The 22049-nt window shown below is 38.9% G+C and overlaps 1 protein-coding gene and 1 pseudogene across 1 annotated transcript in view; one reads left to right on the top strand and one right to left on the bottom strand.

The window, feature by feature from the left end:
• XIAP (X-linked inhibitor of apoptosis) overlaps positions 1 to 21210 on the bottom strand; it is a 41737-nt gene extending 20527 nt beyond the window's left edge. Inside the window, exons 1-3 of the mRNA XM_087426645.1 lie at positions 21095 to 21210; positions 20712 to 20838; positions 224 to 1132 (exon numbers count right to left, since the gene is read on the bottom strand). Of these exons, the coding sequence (XP_087282771.1) occupies positions 224 to 1100 (877 nt within the window). The 5' untranslated portion in view covers positions 1101 to 1132; positions 20712 to 20838; positions 21095 to 21210. The remainder of the gene's footprint in view (positions 1 to 223; positions 1133 to 20711; positions 20839 to 21094) is intronic.
• On the top strand, positions 4010 to 6092 carry LOC106802974 (partitioning defective 6 homolog beta pseudogene; annotated as a pseudogene).
• Positions 21211 to 22049: the final 839 nt, after the last annotated feature.

The following is a 22049-nucleotide window of genomic DNA, read 5'->3' on the forward strand; positions in this document are numbered from 1 at the left end:
TGAAGATAAACATGATTCCTAATATGGTAGTCTTTTTCACATTAAATTCAGTGGTTATATTACAGATTCAACATAAGGGTTCACAGACTAATACTGATATAATCATGCCAGCCTACAGCTAAATATTTATCAGTTCAGGGGGCTAAAGGAATCTATTTACTTTTTAGGAGCCCTGAGATAGTTGGAAAGTTATTTATTAGCCTGGTTTTATAATAAAGTTTACCTAAAGCATAAAATCCAGCTCTTGCAAGCTGCTCCTTGTTAACTGAGTATTTCCACGTCCCAAAAGTAATGATCCGTGCTTTATAATCTGCCATGGCTGGATTTCTTGGAGGATTTGTTGAATTTGAGAAATTCCTATCAGAACTCACGACATCAGATTCACTTCGAATATTAACATTCCGGCCCAAAACAAAGAAGCAATTAGGAAAGTGTCGCCTGTGTTCTGACCATGCACGATCACAAGGTTCCCAATTTTTCAGTTTTCCACCACAACAAAAGCACTGCACTTGATCATCAATACCTGTGTAGTAGAGTCCAGCACGAGCTAACTCTTCTGGGGTTAAGTGGGCATAGTTTGGCCAGTTCTGAAAGGACTTTAATCTAGCTTCTTCACTAGACATAGCAGGGTTCCTCGGGTATATGTTATCTGATATATCTACAACCTGTCCAGTTCTCAAAAGATAGTCTGCATGAGTCTCAGATGGCCTGCCTAAAACAAAATGATTTCTGTTTCCCAGATAGTTTTCAGCTTTGTATTGACCATTTTGGACACTAGAATTTGTAGGTTGCGCAGCATTAGTTTCAAAATAAAAGCCATTGATAAATCTGCAATTTGGGGATACTTTTCTGTGTCTTCCAACTGCTGAGTCTCCATACTGCCATCTATCTACTGCTGCATGACAACTAAAGCACCGCACGGTGTCCCCTTCACCAGTATAGAGAAAACCAGCTCGTGCTAGTGTTGAAGCTGAAACAGGACTACTACTTGGAAAATTAGCAAAAGTTTTTAATCTATTAAACTCTTCTACAAATTCTTCATCCTTATCGATGTCTGCAGGTACACAAGTTTTAGATCCTTCAAAACTGTTAAAAGTCATCTTCTCTTGAAAAGAGGACTTGTCCACCTTTTCTAAAAAGAGAACATTACATTAGGAAATCCAAAATGTGAAACACAGGCAATATACTTTTGATATTAGGAGCTAACAAATTACTCACTGATGATATTAAAGTAATCACACAATCTCTAAGAAACATTCTAATTCTAAATACTAGAGTTCTACATTACTACATGATTCAAGTAATAAATTAAACACTAGCATTTTTGTTTTCTCTTTTGGAGGAAAGTAATATTTAAGCAGGTAGAACAGAACTATTCATTTTTAAGTGCTTATTTTACATAAATATGGAAACTACGTGACGCAGAGTATATTAAAATTATTAACCATATAAAATTATTAATTAGGAAAAAAATGAAAGAAGCATAAAAGATGCAGATTCTTAAAGCCTATGTATAATTGTTATAACGGATCATTGTATATTCAAAGCATCAAAGTTCAGTTTTTACAAGTTAAAAAACCAAATGTTCAGAATGTTAATGAATTAATTTTTAATATTTCTTTACTTTTTTGCTTAGCAAAAGATAAGTTTTATTCACAATATTGGTTCCAATGTGTTCTTTAAGAGCATCAAATGTTTCTGATTTTCATACATAAACAAGAGTCCATTTTTTGTTGGAATTGGATAATTTCAGATGTATATAATACTGCCCTCTAGAGGGTGGCTCAGAAAAAATACTAAGTATGAGTAGACCTTAACTACAGTTACTTTTGCTATCAACTTCCCATGGTCAAGGAACAATCTGTTCAAATGGAAAGGAAGCACTATTGCAGCCTCATTAGAGCTGCCAAATTATAGCTGTGTAATATTTAGCCCAGATAAAAATACTAAAAGGAACTGGCTGGGTTATGAGAAGGGTGGCCAGATAATTTATCCTCCAAACCTGAACGCTTTTGAAAGTGAAAAATGATGGTACTAATAATTACACTAGGACAACAGGCGTAAATCAGGGTTGCCCCAGGCAAACCTGGTTCTCCAGAAGCTGCCACCATTTCCTGACACTGTGCTCAGTATATGCTTGTCAGATGTAAAATAAAAGAATGGTCACTATGACTCTGTCTCTACTTCTTGGTGTATTAACTGATTTCTTGGGAAGAATTAGTAGCTCTTTTGGCATTATGCTGGCCCAATATGTTTTGGAACATCATCTCTCTTGGAGTAATGTTCAACACAAGGCTTATGTCTTGAAGGCTGGCAATGGACTTCAGTCTTTCCTGGCCTTGTCAAGTTACAATGGTATTAATTTATATATACCTCAAGAGCTCAGTTATATCTGCATACAATTTTTGGAAGACAGTCTCTGTGACTTTTGATTATTGTTTCCCAGATGTCTGAAAACATTCTGACACTAGCTTCAAAACCCTTTGTGGAATCAGCATAAGCTGGATGACAAAAAGCAAGAATCAAAGAATCCACGGATGGTTGATAGGCTAATGACATAAAAGTTAATAGGGATATGTGTAAAAGTCTTCTATTCTGACTTTAAAAATCTGTTGCACAACTAAAGGAAGATGAAATCGTGGTTTGGAAAGAAGTCATGTGAAGGCAAACCTCCAGATTAAAATCTTGGGATTTTAGTTAATTACAAATTCATCATGAGCCAACATTACATGGCTTCTAAAAAACTTAAAGCAACTTCAGTCTGCGTTAATGTCCAGATGTGCAACATCCAGATCCAATTCAGCTACATACTGAACATTATTTTTAGTTCTGAACACATTTTAGAAGGGACATTAACAATGTGTAATGTCCATAGAGAGGAATCAGGATGATGAAAATGGTGTCCTATGAGGAACAGTGGAAGAGCTGAGAGTGTTTAACTTAAAGGGAAAAAAAAATTGTGGAGAGAGGGGTGTAGAGGATAGACTGACTATCTTTAGATATCTAAAAGGCTGTCATGCAGAGAAGGGATCCAAATTCTGTGTAGCTTGAGGGGAGAATTAGAGCCAATGAATATAATTATATCTAGTAGATTTTAACCCAATACAAGGAGGAACAGTTACAACAATCAACAGTGGTACAAAATGGATTGGGTTGCTTTGTAGATTATAAGTTCCTTCCATCACTGGAAAGACCTTCAGCATGGACTAGATAGACGTCTAAAATTGACGATTTACTCTCATTTCACAATAGTGGACATTCTGAGTGGTTCAAGTTGTCACTCCATTTCATCTAGATAATATCAGATAAAACTCCATCATTCAACACTAGCAAGAGAATCTCTATTTGAAGCTTTCAAGTAAAGACCTCATCTTTCTTCCCAGGGGCTATTTCCATGCTAATAGTTTAGATTTCACTGTTTTGAAAGGCAGATAGTTATTCAGAAGCATTTAACTGAACACTATATACACATTATCAGAGTGTGAGTTTTTGGAGAAGGATGAGAAAACAATTACCAGGGAGGTTAAGAGTAAAAGGGAGAAAGATGACTGACAAAAGACAGAAAGAAACTTTGGGATTGGAGGAAGGCGCCAAAAGAAAAGGATGAGAGAGGATTTTTTTTTTAAAAGAACTTAAGTGAAATGAAGGCGGGGAAGATGACATTTAGAAAATAAGTATATATGGAGCACAGGAATTGTGACTACAGAAGAAAATGGGGTATGAATATTGGAGAAGAGTGGTAAAAAGGCTTTGGATGTATAAAGGTCTGAGTGCAATAAAACATGCTGAGATAATTTAAGGCTTCTTTCTGAAAGCACATTCAGGCTTTGTACTGGGTAAGCAGAAAGGTAAGAAGGCAGAGAAAAAGATGTCAAAGAAAGCTCTGACATAAAGGGGCTAGGCAGTCAGGAATCTCGAGGGGAGCAGTGGTTGGGAAAAATGGCACCATGGAAGCTGACACTGGCACAGGAAGAATCATCAAGCAGTGGTATATGTTTGTATGAGCGGTATGGAAGATTTCAAGATGGTGAGATGTTGTAAGTGTTTAAAATATACAAATACACGTATATATACATACACACACAGCACATATATATATTTAGCCTAGTCAAGTGGGTAAAGATAGCCATGGGCAGGTGCCAAGGAGAGGAGGGTGACTGCTAATCTAGTGATAATGTGGCAATGTGGGGAGTTGGAGGGGAGAAAAAACACACACAGAAAACCGACCTACCTGGCATCTGCACACAATACAAAAGTTTCTATTTCCTCCAGGTTTTTTATTATTAAAGTTGTCAAATATATAGAATAAAGGTTATTTTAATGGGCAAAAGGATATAAAATAGCATGTACATTAGATTGCCACTGCATAAAAACATATACTCATGGACAAGACCTGGAAGGTAATTTTTAACAAGTGGGTAAAATATGTTAAAGTGGCAGGATTACAGGTGATCTTTTTCTCCAAAATGTCTTTAATGATATTTTCATCTAAAGTCTCTCAGGTTGGTGCTGCTGGCCCGAGTCAGGAGCCTGGTTATGTGGGAGGCGGCTGAGAGCAAGGAGGTAGATGGGCTAGTTGCCCCCTTATCCTTCTCCACAGGAGCCCTGCAGCCACCAAAGCAGAGTTTGGGAGGGAGTTGTAGTCTCCACCTGCCACACCGCAAGGCTGCCCCCAGCCACCCTGTGGAGCTCAGTATTGAGACCCAAACTGCCTCTGGCACTCCCAAGGGGCAGTCCCGCACTCAGCATGACCGTGGCTGCCAGGGCATCCTGGGGGTGAAGAGTAGGTTTGGCAGTGAATTTCATCAGTTTTTGCTAGAAAGAGCAATAGTTCGCATTTTGAGGAGTTTTATGGATTACTGCAACATGTTCATAAGACATCTAATGTTGACGTTTTATTAGGCTATGCAGATATCCAGGGATACTTACTACCTATAAATAATCATGATAATTATCACAAAGCTGTTTCAACAGCCAACCCACTGCTTAGGCTTTTTATTTTTATTTTTTTGTGTATGAGGAAGATCAGCCCCGAGCTAAGATCCGATGCCAATCCTCCTCTTTTTGCTGAGTAAGACTGGCCCTGAGCTAACATCCACGTCCATCTTCCTCCACTTTATATGGGATGCCGCCACAGCATGGCTTGACAAGTGGTGCGACAGTGCACGCCCGGGATCCGAACCTGTGAACACTGGGCTGCTGAAGCAGAGCGCGCACACTTAACCGCTGTGCCACCGGGCCGGCCATGGCTTTTTATACAAAAGATGGAAGAAGCAGACAACAGTGCCTTTGGTACAGACATGCTAATGAAGAAGGAAAACGTTTTAATCAATGCATTGTGTTCTGTCAACCACAGAAAAAAGACACATCCAGTCACTGGGTTGTCCCAAGACTTTAGTCCTGTGTCTGCTATTACAGATGTGGATGTTCTCCCAGAAACACATCATGGGGTTAGCTCATCTTTACAACCACAACACTGAACATTTCCTAGAACTTTATAGCTGGGATTGTTTCAGCCTAAGGGAGACACCACATGGCTTAGACAAGGTCCCAAGGATCTTTATATCCTGGCTTGTTCCCCAGGGTCTGGCTCACGGCACAGGACTATCGGCTGTTAATGATGACGTTTTAGAAGTTAATTATATAGAAGTTTCAGGGAAGAGTTTGGATCAAGTAACAGACATGATGATCGCAAACAGCTGCAACATCATCATAACAGTGAGACAATCAGGAGAATGTTAGGAACAGTAGGACTTCTGGCAGCTCCAGCCAATTTACCAATAACAGCCTTCTTGGCTATCTGCAGCAGACTGAACCACACGTTGAGCCAAAGGATAAAGACAGTGATGAAGATGACATTACTATTGAAGGCAATGGTGTGCCACAGAAGATTCCTAAAGCTATTTCTACTACAGAAAGCCTGGAATGGTTAACACAAATAGAACAAACTCAGTTTTGAGTCTAGACACGATGTTTCTATTCCTTCCAATTAAGTGATTTTAGAACCCCTAGCAAGTGGCACAAACACAGAATTTGAAACACACGTTCCAGATCAAAAACTCTTAGAAGATGGAACAATCACAACATTATGAAACCATCGTTTGAATGTTTTCTGAGTGAGGATGTCAGAGGATTTGTAAATTTGGTTTGTTTAAAAGCTTTTAAACCTCGGAGCCAATGACCTGGAATAGGCACGAGAACAATAACGTGGCAAGTTTAAAATGTTATTAAAATAAATAGAAACAGAAAGTCGATTGGTGGTTGCCTACAGCCGGAGGAGGAGGGGAATGCGGAGTAACTGCAAATGGTCACTGAATTTCTTCTTGGAGTAATGAAAATACAATCCAAATTAGATTGTAGTGATGGTTATGCAACTCTGTGAACATACTAAAAACCACTGAACTTCACACTTTAAAATGAATTTTATGGTATATGAATTAAATCTCGATAAAGCTGTTTAAATGTTATTAAAATAGTAGTTTGGTAATTGTTAGCATAAACTTGGGAGGATCAGAGGTGATTTTAAGTCTAAAACAAAGGGACCTTTGCTAATGAAATTACGTGCTTTTGACATGGAAAACTAGATGTTACAGTACTTTTTCAGAACTACATGAGAGGACTAAATCATTTCTGTTTGAAGTGGTTAAATATTTAACCTGTTGCAAAGATTCCAGTTAATTTTTCCTTTAACTATATTCTTTAAATTCTGAAGTGAAGTCTGATTCCATCTCTTTTGGTATTCTGAGGATTTCAGTTCTTGTACTCCCATGTATTTTATTTTTTAATATTCTCTTCTGTTGCTGTTACAAATCATTTTCTGAAATGCATTTTTTTAACTTCTAAGAAATCAAAGCAGGCCGGCCCCATGGCTTAGCGGTTAAGTGTGCGCGCTCCGCTGCCGGCGGCCCGGGTTCGGATCCCGGGCGCGCACCGACGCACCGCTTCTCCAGCCATGCTGAGGCCGCGTCCCACATACAGCAACTAGAAGGACGTGCAGCTATGACATACAACTATCTACTGGGGCTTTGGGGGAAAAAAATAAATAAATAAATAAAATTATTAAAAAAAAAAAAGAAATCAAACCAATTGGCTGTTTTTAGGAGTTTTTTACATATTATGAAGCACTGAAGCTATGTTCCCAAATTATCAAATTCTGTGCCAGTTTTTCACATTGGTATTTGTCCATCCTATAGCATGTATATTTATAATCTAATTCCAAATAGGTATAATTTATGTTTTAAAATGCTGTTCATTTCATTGACTCCAGTAACATAGGAGACTCTCGCCTTTAACTAATTCTTATCCTCATTCCCAATCTCATTGGAAAGCATTCCTTTTGCTTTAGGTGTATATGTTGGTGTGCTTTTGAAGTCTTGCAACGTCTTCAAGTAGTGTGAATTGTTCTGGATACAAAATGCACCTAGATGAAAAGATCTGTACACACAGGACAAACGTGCACTTTTTTATACAAAGATTTTGTATTTTCTTCAGTGGGATTACTCTAGGAGCACCACCTACACCTTAAGAGAAAGATGTGGTATTTACCATTGACAGGTAGAGTTTATCCACATTATTTTCATTAGGCTGTTTATTTCCCACATATCCACTTTGAACAAGTTTAAGAGGAAGGCTGCCAACTTTCATTCTTTGCCTGATTTCTTTGGTATTTATCATTGTATAATGTGCACAAACACTATGGTATGCGTGTATATAGAAATTAAGAATATTATGAGGTACATAAGTTCGCTATGGTTTATGGATAACTCCCCCCAAAGCTATTTATTAATTACTTTTATGGTAGGGCTAGTCTGGATGCCTTTATAACAGTTGTGTGCTATTAAGACAATGTCGAATCAAATGACTCTGTTTTGAAGAGTAGCTTCTCTAAACTGTAAAAGACATATGAAGAAATAAAGTCTTGATTAATTGAAAAGAAAACCTCTAATGTTAAAGCAATAGAAAAAAAATCCCATGCAGAGAAATATTTTTTGTGAGATTTAATATCAGAACACTACTCAGAAATGTATTTAAGTATTAAGCTTTCTCATAAAAATCTGCCTTACTTGAAATGAAGATTAACAATAATTTTTTTAAAAAAAAGCTATTTGGTAGTCAATTATTACTGGTTTAAGCAATTTAAAAAAACAATCTATTCCATAATACTGTGAGTTGCAGTTATTACAACATCTTAGAAAAAAATAAGTTTCATATACGTACCAGACACTGAAGAAAGTAATTTTGACTTTGAAGATTAATACAAATTTAATTATTTAAGTTGGCTAACTAGTAAGCTATCTCTGATTGCTGAAAATTAACTACTAAAAATACTCATTAAAAAATTTTAAGTCAAAATAGCACCTGAATAACAAATCACTGTTCTTAACAAATAAGTAGCAAAACCTTTAGTCTTATTTTTCTGTCGAGCTCATATCTCTACAATCTGTCTGTGCTTCACCCTTCTGGTCTCTGGAAGAAATTGATCCAATCACCATAGGCTCACTTAATGAACCACATATACTTAATATTATTAATGCAACCAAGGGCTTTGTTAACCTCTCATCATAAAAAAGCATTTCTTGGGGCCAGCCCTGTGGTGCAAGCGGTTAAGTGCGCGCACTCTGGTGCGGCAGCCTAGGCTTCGCTGGTTCGGATCCTGGGCGCGCACTGACGCACCGCTTGGCAAGCCATGCTGTGGCGGTGTCCCACATATAAAGTGGAGGAAGATAGGCATGGATGTTAGCCCAAGGCCAGTCTTCCTCAGAAAAAAAGAGGATGATAGGCAGATGTTAGCTCAGGGCCAATCAGCCTCACAAAAAAAAAAAAAAAAGCATTTCTTAAGTAACTACATTGATGTGGCACAGTACAAAGGGAATTAAATGATTGTTATGGGTTGAATTGTGCCCCCGCTAAAAAAATAAGTTGAAGTCCTAACCATCTTACTTGTGACCTTATTTGGAAATACTAGGGTCTTGGCAGATGTAATCAAGCTAAGAAGTCATTAGGGTGGGCCCTCATCTAATACGACTGACAATCTTATAAGAAGAGACACACAGGGAAGATGGCCATGTGAAGATGGAGGCAGGGACTGTAGTGATGATGCATCTACAATTCAAGGAACACCAAAGATCATCACAACACCAGAAGCTAAGAGAAAGGCATGGAACAGGTTCTCCCCAGAGCCTTCAAAAAGCGCATGGCCCGTGGGCCAGCCCCGTGGCTTAGCGATTCAGCGCACGCGCTCCGCTACTGGTGGCCCGGGTTTGGATCCCGGGCGCGCAGCGATGCACCGCTTCTCCGGTCATGCTGAGGCCGCGTCCCACATACAGCAGCTAGAAGGATGTGCAGCTATGACATACAACTATCTACTGGGGCTTTGGGGTAAAACGGAGGAGGACTGGCAACAGATGTTAGCTCAGAGCCGGTCTTCCTCAGCAAAAAGAGGAGGATTAGCATGGATGTTAGCTCAGGGCTGATCTTCCTCACACAAAAAAAAAAAAAACAAAAAAAACCAGAGCGTGGCCCTGCCAACACCTTGATTTTGGACTTCTAGCCTCCAAAACTGTGAGAAAATAAATTTCTGTTGTTTTAAGCCACTCACTTTGTGGTATTTTGTTATGGTAGCCCTGAGAAACTAGTACAATGATGTTAAAAATATGACAAGAATTATGCAAGTAATAAAACCCATTAGCTCCCACTGCAGTACTACCACGCTGTCTGAAACACATTATGTGATTAAATAAAGGCATCTGTTTAAAACTCAGAAAACGTCTATTTTTAGAATCTCATCTATGACATCTTAGTGGACTCTTCATTCAAACCTCCAGTAGAATGACTGACTACTCTTTGTGCCCCTACTATATCCTCTACACAATTTGTTGAGGGCCCAAGTTGTACTAGAACAAGATTTAATAATTTCTGCATGTGTGTATGTTTGTGTGTGTATATATAGGTATGTTGTTACAAGGAAGGTCCTTTACGGCAAGAGCTGTGTGTTATCACATTTGTATTCCCAATGCCTAAAGGAATGCACAATACACAGTAGTGCTTAATAAATGCTGGGCCAAAGAATGAATGTTAAACCATTTCTCTTAGGCACTGCTGTTATCCCACATCCCATCCAGCACCTCCTCTGGACTCTTGAGATCACTAAGAGTACTAAAGATTGTTAATACGCCACCGTGCCTAGGAAATGTGACCAAGATAGGAAATACACACATACCATGCAAACAGTATAATTCTTCAGTGATAAAAACCTATACTAAAATCACATTTCAAAAATACTACAGAAGTCATAAAATTTTTCATAGTAAGGTAATAAAAATTTTATATGTGCTAACCAAAAAAATCATCATAATTTAAAATTTATCTTAAGATTTTCTCTTTGCTCATTATGTACAGAAATATTACAAGTTTTTCTCATCAGTCACTTTTTCCCCCTATAGAGGATCCAGTATAGAGATCTTGTCAAATAAGCAACATTCTTCCTGACCCAATGGAGGTCAATCCCTCTTTTAACTATCTAAAAGTATTAGCCAGTGAGTTCCCTGTTTAGAAATAGCATTTTCATTTATAAAGTTGTAGTATCTAGAAAACGTTATCTATGTAAATGTATCATAGTATAAAAAAGCTGAAATTTTTAAATGATATGCCCTGAACAAAAAGGGCATATCATTTTTAAAACTTAGCTTTTATACTATGATATATGCCCATAAAAATTCAACTTTTAGTCCAATTGTTCATTTATACTACTGAGGTTCTTCAAACTATGAAGCATATTTTCTTTTAACTTTAAGTTAAATGGTCAATGAAACATTTTTGAGGTTAATTACATTCAATCAAATCAAAAGTTCTTTCCCTAAAATTAAGCACTAGAGCCATTGAAATAACTGAATGGCATTAATGAGTACTTAGCCCATAAGCTCAGTCAATAACATAAACTTATTAATACTGCTGTATACAATATATGCTTGATCATGAAGTCTACCTCTGTAAACACCTGAAAGGGCATACTGAGAATCAACAAAGGGAATATCAATTTCATGTTCTACACTTAATTTAGAAAGTCATAGTAACACTTAAATTTGAGCACAGACCTCCAATCTTTGCCAAATTATTTCTAATAATTAACTCCACAGGTACAGTTCTCCCAGAATGAACACATAGTAAGGCATTCCTTCATCTTTTCTTCAACAAATCATGGGGCTATGTTCCCCAAAAGAATGTTCTGCATGAAGAATACACAGGTTTTGGGCTCAAGAATTCACTCAAGATCATAAAAGGGCTCAAGATCACTATTATTCCTTCTTCCATTTCACTGAAAACTGTTCAGAATTTAAGACAATTTACAGTGCTCATTAATCAGTAGTCTCTGATTCAAAAACAAACCATCTACAGTCCAACTTGTATATCCATGACATAGATTAATACTATTTATGCTTATTCAGAGCCCAAATCAAGACCTTTGCTAAAATCAGAGCAGGCAGGAAAAAAAATCGCAAGATGGATACTAACCCAATCTTTAATATAAACAACTGGTTTCCTTTTTAAAAGAGAGGGAGGAAAAAAAGAATCCTACTACCCAAGCTACGAACACTTTAGCACGTGTACATGCACATTATAAATATTTCTAAAGGGGATTTATTGTACATAGTATTTTATAACTTGTTTTCCATTTAATAAATCATAGGCATCTTTCCACATCAATTTTTATCTGGATTAGAACATTATTTTGAATGGATGACTAGCACCTAACTGTATGAATCTATCATAACCTCACCAAATCCATACCGAACATTAATTTCAGATGTCTATTTTTAAAAAGAGACAATATACACATGATCAAACAATTCAAGAGGTACATTCATTCATTCCACCTCTGTATCTTAAACCTCCAGTTCCCTTCCTAGAAGCAACTACTCTTACCAGTTTCCTGTGTATTCCTCCAGAGATGGTCTATGAATATATAAGCGTATATGAGCATCTCTAAAAACACAAATGTTAACATATTCTATATACAGTTATGGACCTTCATTGCTGGACATTGAGAAAACTAACAATTTTTTACTATTATAAAAAGTGTTGGAGTGAATGTCCTTCTATCTAAACCTGTTTATGTCATTATTTGCTTTTAGCATCAATATTAAGTTGTCTCAAATGGGAGTGTGTCCTATCACTACCTCCTTTTAATCTATGTTGTTTTTCACTAGGAATAGTCTTAAGAAAAAGCTTGAGGGACCGTCCCAGTGGCACAGTGGTTAAGTTCACATGTTCCGCTTCAGCAGCCCGGAGTTCGCAGGTTCGGACCCTGGGCGTAGACCTATGCACCGCTTATCAAGCCATGCTGTGGCAGGCGTCCCACATATAAAACAGAGGAAGATGGACACAGATGTTAGCTCAGGGCCAATCTTCCTCAGGAAAAAGAGGCAGATTGGCAATAGAGGTTAGCTCAGGGCTAATCTTCCTCACACACACAAAAAAACTTGAAAGCACTTACAAATCTATAAGAAAAAGATGAACACTTCAATAGAAAATAAGCAAATTTATGGGGCCTGTCTGGTGGCGCAAGCGGTTAAGCGCGTGCGCTCCGCTGTGGTGGCCCGGGGTTTGCTGGTTTGGATCCCAGGCACGCACCGATGCACTGCTTGTCAAGCCATGCTGTGGTGGTGTCCCATATAAAGTGGAGGAAGATGGGCATGGATATTAGCCCAGGGCCAGTCTTCCTCAGCAAAAGGAGGAGGACTGGCAGATGTTAGCTCAGGGCCGATCTTCCTCACCAAAAAAGAAAAGAAAAGAAAAGAAAATAGGCAAATTTACAAATGGCAAGTACTAAGGGCCAACAAACATATACAAAAATGTTAAATCTAGGGGCTGGCCCAGTGGCGTAGAGGTTAAGTTCATGAGTTCCGCTTCAGCGGCCCGGGGTTTGCCGGTTTGGATCCTGGGTGCGGACCTACCCACCACTCATCAAGCCATGCTGAGGTGGCGTCCCACATAGAAGAGCTACAACTCTACAACCATGATACACAACTATGTACTGGGCCTTTGGGGAAAAAAAGGGAAAAAGAGAAAAATTGGCAACAGATGTTAGCGTAGGGCCAATCTTCCTCAAAAAATAAAAAAATATATAAAAATGTTAGGGGCCGGCCTGGTGGTGCAGCAGTTAAGTGCACGTACTCTGCTTCAGCAGCCTGGGGTTCACAGGTTCAGATCCCTGGTGCACACCGGAGCACCGCTTGTCAAGCCATGCTATGGCGGTGTCCCATATAAAGAAGTAGAGGCAGATGGGCACCGATGCTAGCCCAGGGCCAATCTTCCTCAGCAAAAATAGAGGAGATTGGCATTGGATATTAGGTCAGGGCTGGTCTTCCTCACAAAAAATAAAATAAAATAAAATAAAATAAAATAATAAAGAAATAAAAATGTTAAATCTCATTAGTAATAAAAGAAATAAACATTTTAAAAGATACCATTTTTGTCCTGTTTAGCAGAGATCACCATCACTACCAACACTAAAAATTCAGCAGTGGAGAAGGTATGGGACAACAGGCACTCTTGCTGGTGGAACTGAAAATTGGTGCACCTTTTCTGGAGGGTAATCTGGCAATATGTTCTAGAAGTCTCAAAAATGTGATTACCTTTTGAACCAGCCATTCTAATTCTAAGCATTAACTCTAAGTAAATGATCAGGGATGTTTTTTAAAAAATGTATATATAAGGATGTTCAATAGTGTTATTTATCAAAAAACAACAACAACAAAAAACAAACCTCAATGTCCAACAAAAGAGGACAACACTTTGGTAATGTGGATACTAGGCAACCATTAAAAACTCAGGTTGTAGAAGAGTACTAAAGGACATGGATACATGTTCATGATGTTGTATAAAGTGAAAAAAGCTGGTTATAAAATAATACTGTACAGTATAATCCCAATTATAAAAGCTACACATATATCAATACTTAGGCTAAATTAAGCATCAAAATTCTACTTTGGTTATCTCTGGGCAGTGGGATTATTGATTCCTATTTTTTTCTTTGTGCTTTTCTTATTTTTTCTAAATTTATCCAGCAAATATATCAGATTCTAATCTAAAGAAAAAAAGTAGTTGAGCTCTTGATTTGTCAGCTCCCTTACAGAATCCTGCCCAGTAGACTGGGGGTGTTATTTGGCTGTCATGTGACAATGCTTCCTTCATCTGTGAATACATTGGCCCAGTAAACTGTCAATAACAAGGCCAGGTCCTGTAAGGTTTTGGTTTTTCATTCACAGAAGATAATTTTTATAACTTACAACAAGGCGAGGGAAGGATATGTTCTTGGTCCTTACCTTCTTGCCTATCCTGAGAATTTTTGCCAGCTTGCTACTTTGTAATATTACTGTTAGGTAACTGCCTCTGAGCGACCCCGACAAGGAGAAATTGTAAACTGATGTCAACACTGTCAATCATCAGGTTAAAAAAAAAAAAAAGGGACACAGGTCAACTCACAGAGATAAAAGCAGTAATCAGGACATGTCCACGGTGGTTGGCCATGAACAAATGTCTTTTGGTCCACGGCTCAGGTGGCAGTAAATCACCAGCAGAGCGGTCTGAGAAACACAGGTAATACCTGATTACTACGTATTGTTAACTTGAGTTGAAAATAAAAGAACTTCATTTAAAGATGCTTCTGAGTGATGTCTAACGCTGGACTTCTGAACTGTTCACTCACTGCCTTGTAAAAATAACTAATTTGGGGTCTGGAAAGAAAAGAGTCTCCCCCGATCTTTGCCCAAAAAAATTTCCCTAAAACATTTTTTCCAAAAGGGCAGCTCAGAATCAAGTACACTGAACAGTAAAATCATTATATTTTGGAGATGCCCACAAGCAAAACTTGTTCACCATAATTGACCGTGTTTGTGCTGAACAGGATAATAGAAATCACTCTTTCATTTTAAAGATAAGGAAACTAAAGCATAAGGAAGTTAAATGATTTGACTAAGGCCATAGAGCTGATTAGTGGCACAGAACTGGAACTTATTCCATTTGATACTTATCCAGATAACTTATCCTGACAGAGTGATTAGGATGCAGTACTTAAAAATCAGATGGTTCCCCAAGTGCCATGCTGGGGTTCTTGTAATGGATGACTTGGTAATGAATGAATGGGTAATAACTACCCTAGATATTTCTCAGAATTAAGTATTCTCTTCCACGATCATGTTGGGATCTCAAGCAAGTGCTAAAACAAGTTCTTGATAAAAGCCAACATCTTTTCTTTTCCCTGAGTAAAAACATCTAGTTCTACCTGAAACCCATTCTGCTGCATATACATAAACATTTAGTAGATTTGTCTTCTGTCTGGATTTGAATAAAATAACGACACAAAGTAAAGAAACTGTGCCACAATAAGTGACTACAAGCCAAATTAACACAGTACAACACGAGTGCCCACATGTTCTAAACACTATCTACAAAATTTTCCTTTCTCTCCATCCCATCATTTTAGCTACATGTAAATATTTTCTCTATCTACTAAAATATCCTGAATTGAAACTAAAAATTTCTAATCCTATTTGTTTTAACATAAGGTCAAATGTAAGCATGAGCCGGTGTGACTCCACAGCCCATCCTCTTTTTTTTCACCATGTACCTCTGACGATAACTAAAATATGTAATGTGCTTTACAATTTAGAACGTTTTCATATGTGGTATCTAATTTAACCTACACAACATATCATAGCCTCTATTTGAAATATGGGGAAACTGTGGTTTTCTGACTGCTTGTTACTCATCAAAGATCATATGGCCAGTAAATGACAGTCAAAGATCAAACCCAGCGATTATGACCAATATAGGTCTAAGGATATTACTATAAGGATGATTACCAGAAGGGGTAGTCCAGTGAGAGAGCAGAAAATGTTAGGCTCATTGCCTTTTCAAGGCTTGAAAAATTAGCTGGAGCCATAGAAAGGTAAATTGCATAGCAAAAGATGCTGGGAGGCCTGTGTTTTGAGGTCAACAAAATTATTACAGGGATAAGTATAAAAGTTCAAACCATATATAAGTATTTATAGAAATGCCAGGGAATGCACAGTGGCACCAGTTTTGCCCAGTTTAGGAAATCAGCCTTAACTTACTCAGTTTAACCTCTGTCTGACCATCTGAATTCAAGCTATGCCCAGTCTATACAGGCAAACCTCACTTTTCACCATGACCAATATCCTTGAAAATACATTATAAAAGCAGATCATAAGTGAATCACATGTATCCTTAGCAAAGACTGGGTACCAATCATGCCAAAATCAAATCCCGAAATGTATCAAATAGCAGAGCTACAACTATACCATAATTAAAAATAATAAATAAAAGCCCATGCTGAGTCCTAAAAAATGAACATAAATATGCTTTTATCACACAAAGGACAACCTACTATTAAGTATACACAGAGCAGATAAAACATATAACTCTTAAGTTTGGCCTCAAACTCTTACGGTAGAAACAGTAACTAATCAACAATTGCTTTGCTTAATTTCTCAGAACACAGAAAGGCCTTTCTTTTGGATTATCTGGAAGGCCTTGGAAGTTTTAATTTTTCCTTTTTCATCTAATACATTTCCTTGTAACAAGCAGAGGCATTCAGTCAACAATTTTTTACCAAGCACCTACTTACTACATGCCAGCCACTGTCAATACACTGATGTCAGAGCTCTGCTCACAGTAGAAGGCACTCAAGGTGTGGCAGTTGGCTTATCCCAGCCCAAAAACCATTCCTAAGTGCTATCTCCACGTTTCTCACCTTAGCTCCTCAATTTATTCAAAGATACCATGTTGGTCAATTTTGATCAAAGCAATACCATCGAGAAATGTGTGTACGAGATTGTCATCTTTTGAGGTATGGCATGCAATGGAAGAAAGACATGAGTACTGGAATCGGAGAAATCGGGACTCAAAAACCACCTCTCCGGGCCGGCCCCGTGGCTTAGCAGTTGGGTGCACGTGCTCCGCTGCTGGCGGCCCGGGTTCGGATCCCGGGCGCGCACCGACACACCACTTCTCCGGCCATGCTGAGGCTGCGTCCCACATACAGCAACTAGAAGGCTGTGCAACTATGACATACAACTATCTACTGGGGCTTTGGGGGAAAAAAAAATAAAGTAAATCCCAGTTATCATTGTATCATTTCATCTGTAAATACTTCAGTATGTATCTCTAACAAAAAGCTAAAAAAAAAAAAAAAACAAAAAAAAAACTACCTCTCCAACTTAACAACTTAACATCTATACAGACCTTGGGATAGTTATTAAACCCTTGAGAGCCTCCACAAATTCTCTCTCCTCTGTGCTATATCTCAGAATATCAAACTCAGAAGCCTGGTTTCTCCCTCTTCAACTTCTTCTATATCCACCCTACAAAATAAAACTAAATAGGTCAGCTCTTAACGCAGTAATGATACGTATATCACTTGCACATCCAACAAATTAAAATTCAACTACTTACGTGAAATTTTAAAAGAAATGAAAGTATAATCCATAAATTATTAAGGTTTGTGTCTCCACCGTGTCTTGATTTCTTGTCCCTCTATTTGAAATATTTATTCCAAACAGATTTGGGATTGTTATATGAGATTTTTTTCCTTGATAAAATCTGAGATAATCAGTTTTAAAAAAAACTATTATAATGGGTTTTTGAATCTTTGGAATCAACTAGCTCAAACCTAGTACTCTACAGATGAAGGAACTGGGGCATAGAATAATATGCCAGATAAACAAAAACTATATTTTGAAAGACTTTTCATGACATAGGAAATGTTTAATACAGAATGTCAAACGAGACAAAAGGGATTAAAACTATATAAGGATTAAAAGGATTTAAAAGGATTAAATCTATATAAAACATGATCTTAAATAAAAAAAGTAAATATAAAAGAATGTGGGTGATACTTATTCTCTTTATACTATTCTGCATTTCATAAATTTTCTATAATAAACATATTTCTTTTATAATATATAATATTCCAAATATTCTTTTATGTTTTCAATTAAATGGAATAAATATATCAAAAAAGTTATGAAAAAGAAATATAGATGCACTGAAAGGTTTATTGACTTGCTCACAATCCCACAGCTAAACAGAAAAAAAGCCAAGACAAGAACCCAGGCATCCAATCCAGGGCTCTTTCCACTGTACCATATGACCTCTAAGATACAAAAATAATATTTGTTCAATTCAATATCAACTTCTTATTTACCATTACTGTTTTTGTCTCCTCAAATCTACTCCAACAATGACCTTAAACAGTGCTACAGATTACATTTTATAATACTATTACCAGATTAGACCACAGAGATAAAGCTTGAGAACAGATAGCTCACGATAATCTCCCAGCCTCAAAAGAACAAGGGCATCTATTTTGCCATATTCATCTTTGGAACCTTACCACATAGTACAATGGCTGGCATATAGTAGGTGCTCAATAAATGTTTTTTAAAAATACTAAATAATAGCCTTTTTCTCCTGTTAGCACTAGCTACCAGACTGAAATATGAGACCAAACAAAAACAGTGAAATATCATTATTTCATATTTGGGGTCTCCAAGCATTTATAAAATAAACAAAGGATTTACTAAATAAATTAACGTTTGCAACCAAATGTAAAGGGAACATTTACATTACTAAAATATTTCAAGCACTATACAAATTAACTAGTACATTAATTACAGTAATTCTTATCTACTGAAATGGGCCTGACTAACCTTTAGTCAGCATTACTTTGTCCACCTAGTTGGAGTCATCAAATGCACGAGAAAGCAATAAAATTACAGGTGTACAAGGAGCAAATTACAGTACAAGGGGCACTGGACTAGCACCTTGACCCTAGTCCAAGCTCCGCTAATAATCAGATATATAATCTTGTACAATTCATTTTTTTTTCTTTGAGTCCTAATTAACTTAATAAAAACAAAAGAGCTGAACTACTAATCACCAGGGATCTTTCCAGCCTTAATTTTTTAAAATGATTCTTATCCACAAAGATTCTACATTGTTTTTATTGTGTCCAATTTGATATGCTGAATGTTACAGTTTGCTACATTGTTCGATAATCAAAAGCTTAGCACATTTTCTAAAAATATGTAAAGACTAGTAACATATATTATTTTTACCATCTTCCATTAGGACCAATAGGAGAAAACCAAAGAAGAAATGTGAGCAGCCAATAATCAGGCCTGCTTTGCCAGCTGGGCTGACATGAACCACACTGAATTTCACAACACAAACCACTACTCATTCATAAATACATATATGTATATAAATACATAGACACATACCATTGACATATACTTATTTACATTGATATACATATGTGTGTGAACTTTACAACTTGTTTTTAATTATAAAACCAATACTTTATGGTAAGAAATTCAAACAGTACATTAGGCCACATGTGAAGTGCAAAGTAAAAAGTCTCCTACCTCTCTCTCTAGCCCCTATAAGTAACCACTGTTAACAGTTTTCTCATGTATCCTTCGAGAAATTATCTGAGCATATACAAGTACTGTATACATGTGTGCATGTGGATAAATCTTTTTAACCTGAACTGTTGCCACTTCTTGAATGATAGGGAAAAATATTTCAGGCACTGGCTTCATAAGCATGTTAAATATATTGAGAGTAGTAGCGCAGTTGTATGGCACAAAGTGGCATAGGCTTCAGAAATGTGCGTTGAGCTGAATACATTTAATTTTCTTGTTTGGAGGCTATGTAGACCAGTTTCGCAGAGAGTGGTGAGCAAGGAGCCAGACACCCGGGTTCTAATCTAAATAGTCGAGTAGCTTTAGGCCAGCCATGAAATCTTCCTGTGCCTTAGTTTCTGCTTTTGTAAAATAAGAGAGTTGGACTAACATCCCCTCCAACTCTAAAATGTTGTAATTCTAAGATGGCCGTCTGTAATAGTGCTCTCTTGAACTGATTGTAACAAATGTTAAGTAAAAAAAAAAGAGAAGAAACACACACTATAGCAACCTCCAGTCTTACAAGAGTAAATTTCTATGCGTCATTAACTACCAAGGCATAGTTGTGACAGAACTAGTGACACAATTATATTTGAAAGCAAAGTAGTAGATTATTAAAATCTGATAGGTTTTTACAAAGCTTTGATTGATGTTTTTCTTTTTTTGGAGGGGGAGAAGACTGTTGCTTAGTTTCAGCAATAACTACTTCCCCTCCTTCGAAAAGAATACAATTAAGTGCATTATGGAGTTCAAATAATGAAACTGAAAGTTAGATTGAATTTTGTTTTACTCACAGAATATGCTGGGGAGGTGACTAGGGCAGCAAAGCTTGAAAAGAATTAGATACTAGCTAATTTCCTCTTCCGGAAGCTCTCTGGCTCCTATTCTTTCGGCTTCACACGCCCTCGCCAGACACACTCCACCCAGCCCCGTACGGGCCACAGGCATCAGATGGGGAGTGGGGAGAGGGCGGCCCCTTTGATCACTAAAAAAAAGTTCTTTGACTCGGTTTACCTTAGGGGTCACGGGTTTAGGGAGGCACCCGGCCGGCCTGAAGCCACCCACCCACGCCTGCCTTCAGCAGTCCCCGGAACCTGGGCAAGGTGCCCCGGTCGGGCCAGCCCCGCCGGGCAGGGGCAGCCTCCTCGCCCTCCCTCGCACCGCGGGGCCCGAGGGGAGGGAGGAGGAAGGGGGGCGGAGGAAGCCCGCACGGGCAGTACCCACTGCGCCCGGAGAGCCGGTCCGGATCGCCCGCGGCGCCCTTCGCGGTCCCGAGGGGAGGGTCCTGGAGGAGGGGCGGCCCAAGTCCCAATCTGGAAACGCCAACTCCCGTCGGCGGCCGGGCCCCAGCCTAGAGGGAAACGGAAGTCGCGTCGTCCCCCTCACTCGCACCCAACAGCTGGCCACTCCCCGGAGGAGCCCCGAGGCAGGGCGCCCGAAGCGCGGTCGCGGCAGGGCCTCGAAGAGCCCCCGCGCGCCGTCCGTCCGTCTCCCGGCCCCGGCCGCGCGACTGGGCCCCCGCCGTTTCATTCCCACTGCGCCCGCCAGGAGGCCAGCCTCCCGCCCTGCAAAGCCCCTCCCTCCCCCTCCGCCATTTTCCAGCTTACCCTCCGGGCCCGCGCGTCCCTCGATGAGCGCGAAGCCCGCCCAGGGCGCCGCCGAGGTCCTGCCACTTCCCCGGGCCGGAGGGGGGGCAGCCAGGACAAACCAAGCCCCCCACCCCCGCCCGACCCCCCAGCTGGCAACCAGAACCTGACGGAGCGGGCGCGCAGGCGCAGTGGGCACCTCGCAGTCCCCGCCTACAGCTCACGCGTTTCCTCCTTCAGGCTCGAGGCGTTTTTTCCCACGGTTTCTACCTGCTGGGCCCTGGGGTTGATGAGTAGGGGCATGCTAGAGGTAAAAGGATGAAAAGAAAAAGAGAGCGAACATATTGAATTCTTGCTATGGACCAGGCGCTGTGGTAGGCATATAACGTGTTATTTGTTGTAATTTTGACAACTCTGTGAGGTAGGCATTCTCTTATTAAACCCATTTTACAGTGGAAACTGAAGCCCAGAGAGGATACCTACCCCAATAGCGCCCAGCTAGTAAACGGGGAACTGAGATGACAATATGATCCACTTCCAAGGAGAGAAGGATGAAAGGAAAAAGAAAGGAAGACGCTCAGTAGGGGCAAAATCGGATTGGGAGATGAAGGGAAAATGAATAAGGAAGAAGGAAAGCAGAAAGAAAGGAAACAAAGGAAATCTGTGTACATACAATGCTGATCACATCCTGGATTTATTTCAAATATGCTGTAGGATTGTCAGATGAATTTTGTTTTAGAAACTTGGGCTCCCTTACAGGCTAGTGTAGTGAGATGAGAGTTTCTGAATGAGAATGTTTCATTTCAAGGGGAGAATCGTATCACCTGCATCCTCAAATGATGCTGCCCTTCATGAAAAGGGAACTTGGAAGGAGAGGAAAGACTTCATTTTGGTTCTTAGACTTTCACTAAGATATTATCCCCTCTGATCCTCTCCTATTGTCACAGCTCTGGGAATCTCACATATGACTTATTGC

This window comes from Ceratotherium simum, chromosome X, assembly GCF_057802395.1.
Source record: "Ceratotherium simum simum isolate JZ-2026a chromosome X, ASM5780239v1, whole genome shotgun sequence".
In the NCBI taxonomy this organism is placed as follows: Eukaryota; Metazoa; Chordata; class Mammalia; order Perissodactyla; family Rhinocerotidae; genus Ceratotherium; species Ceratotherium simum.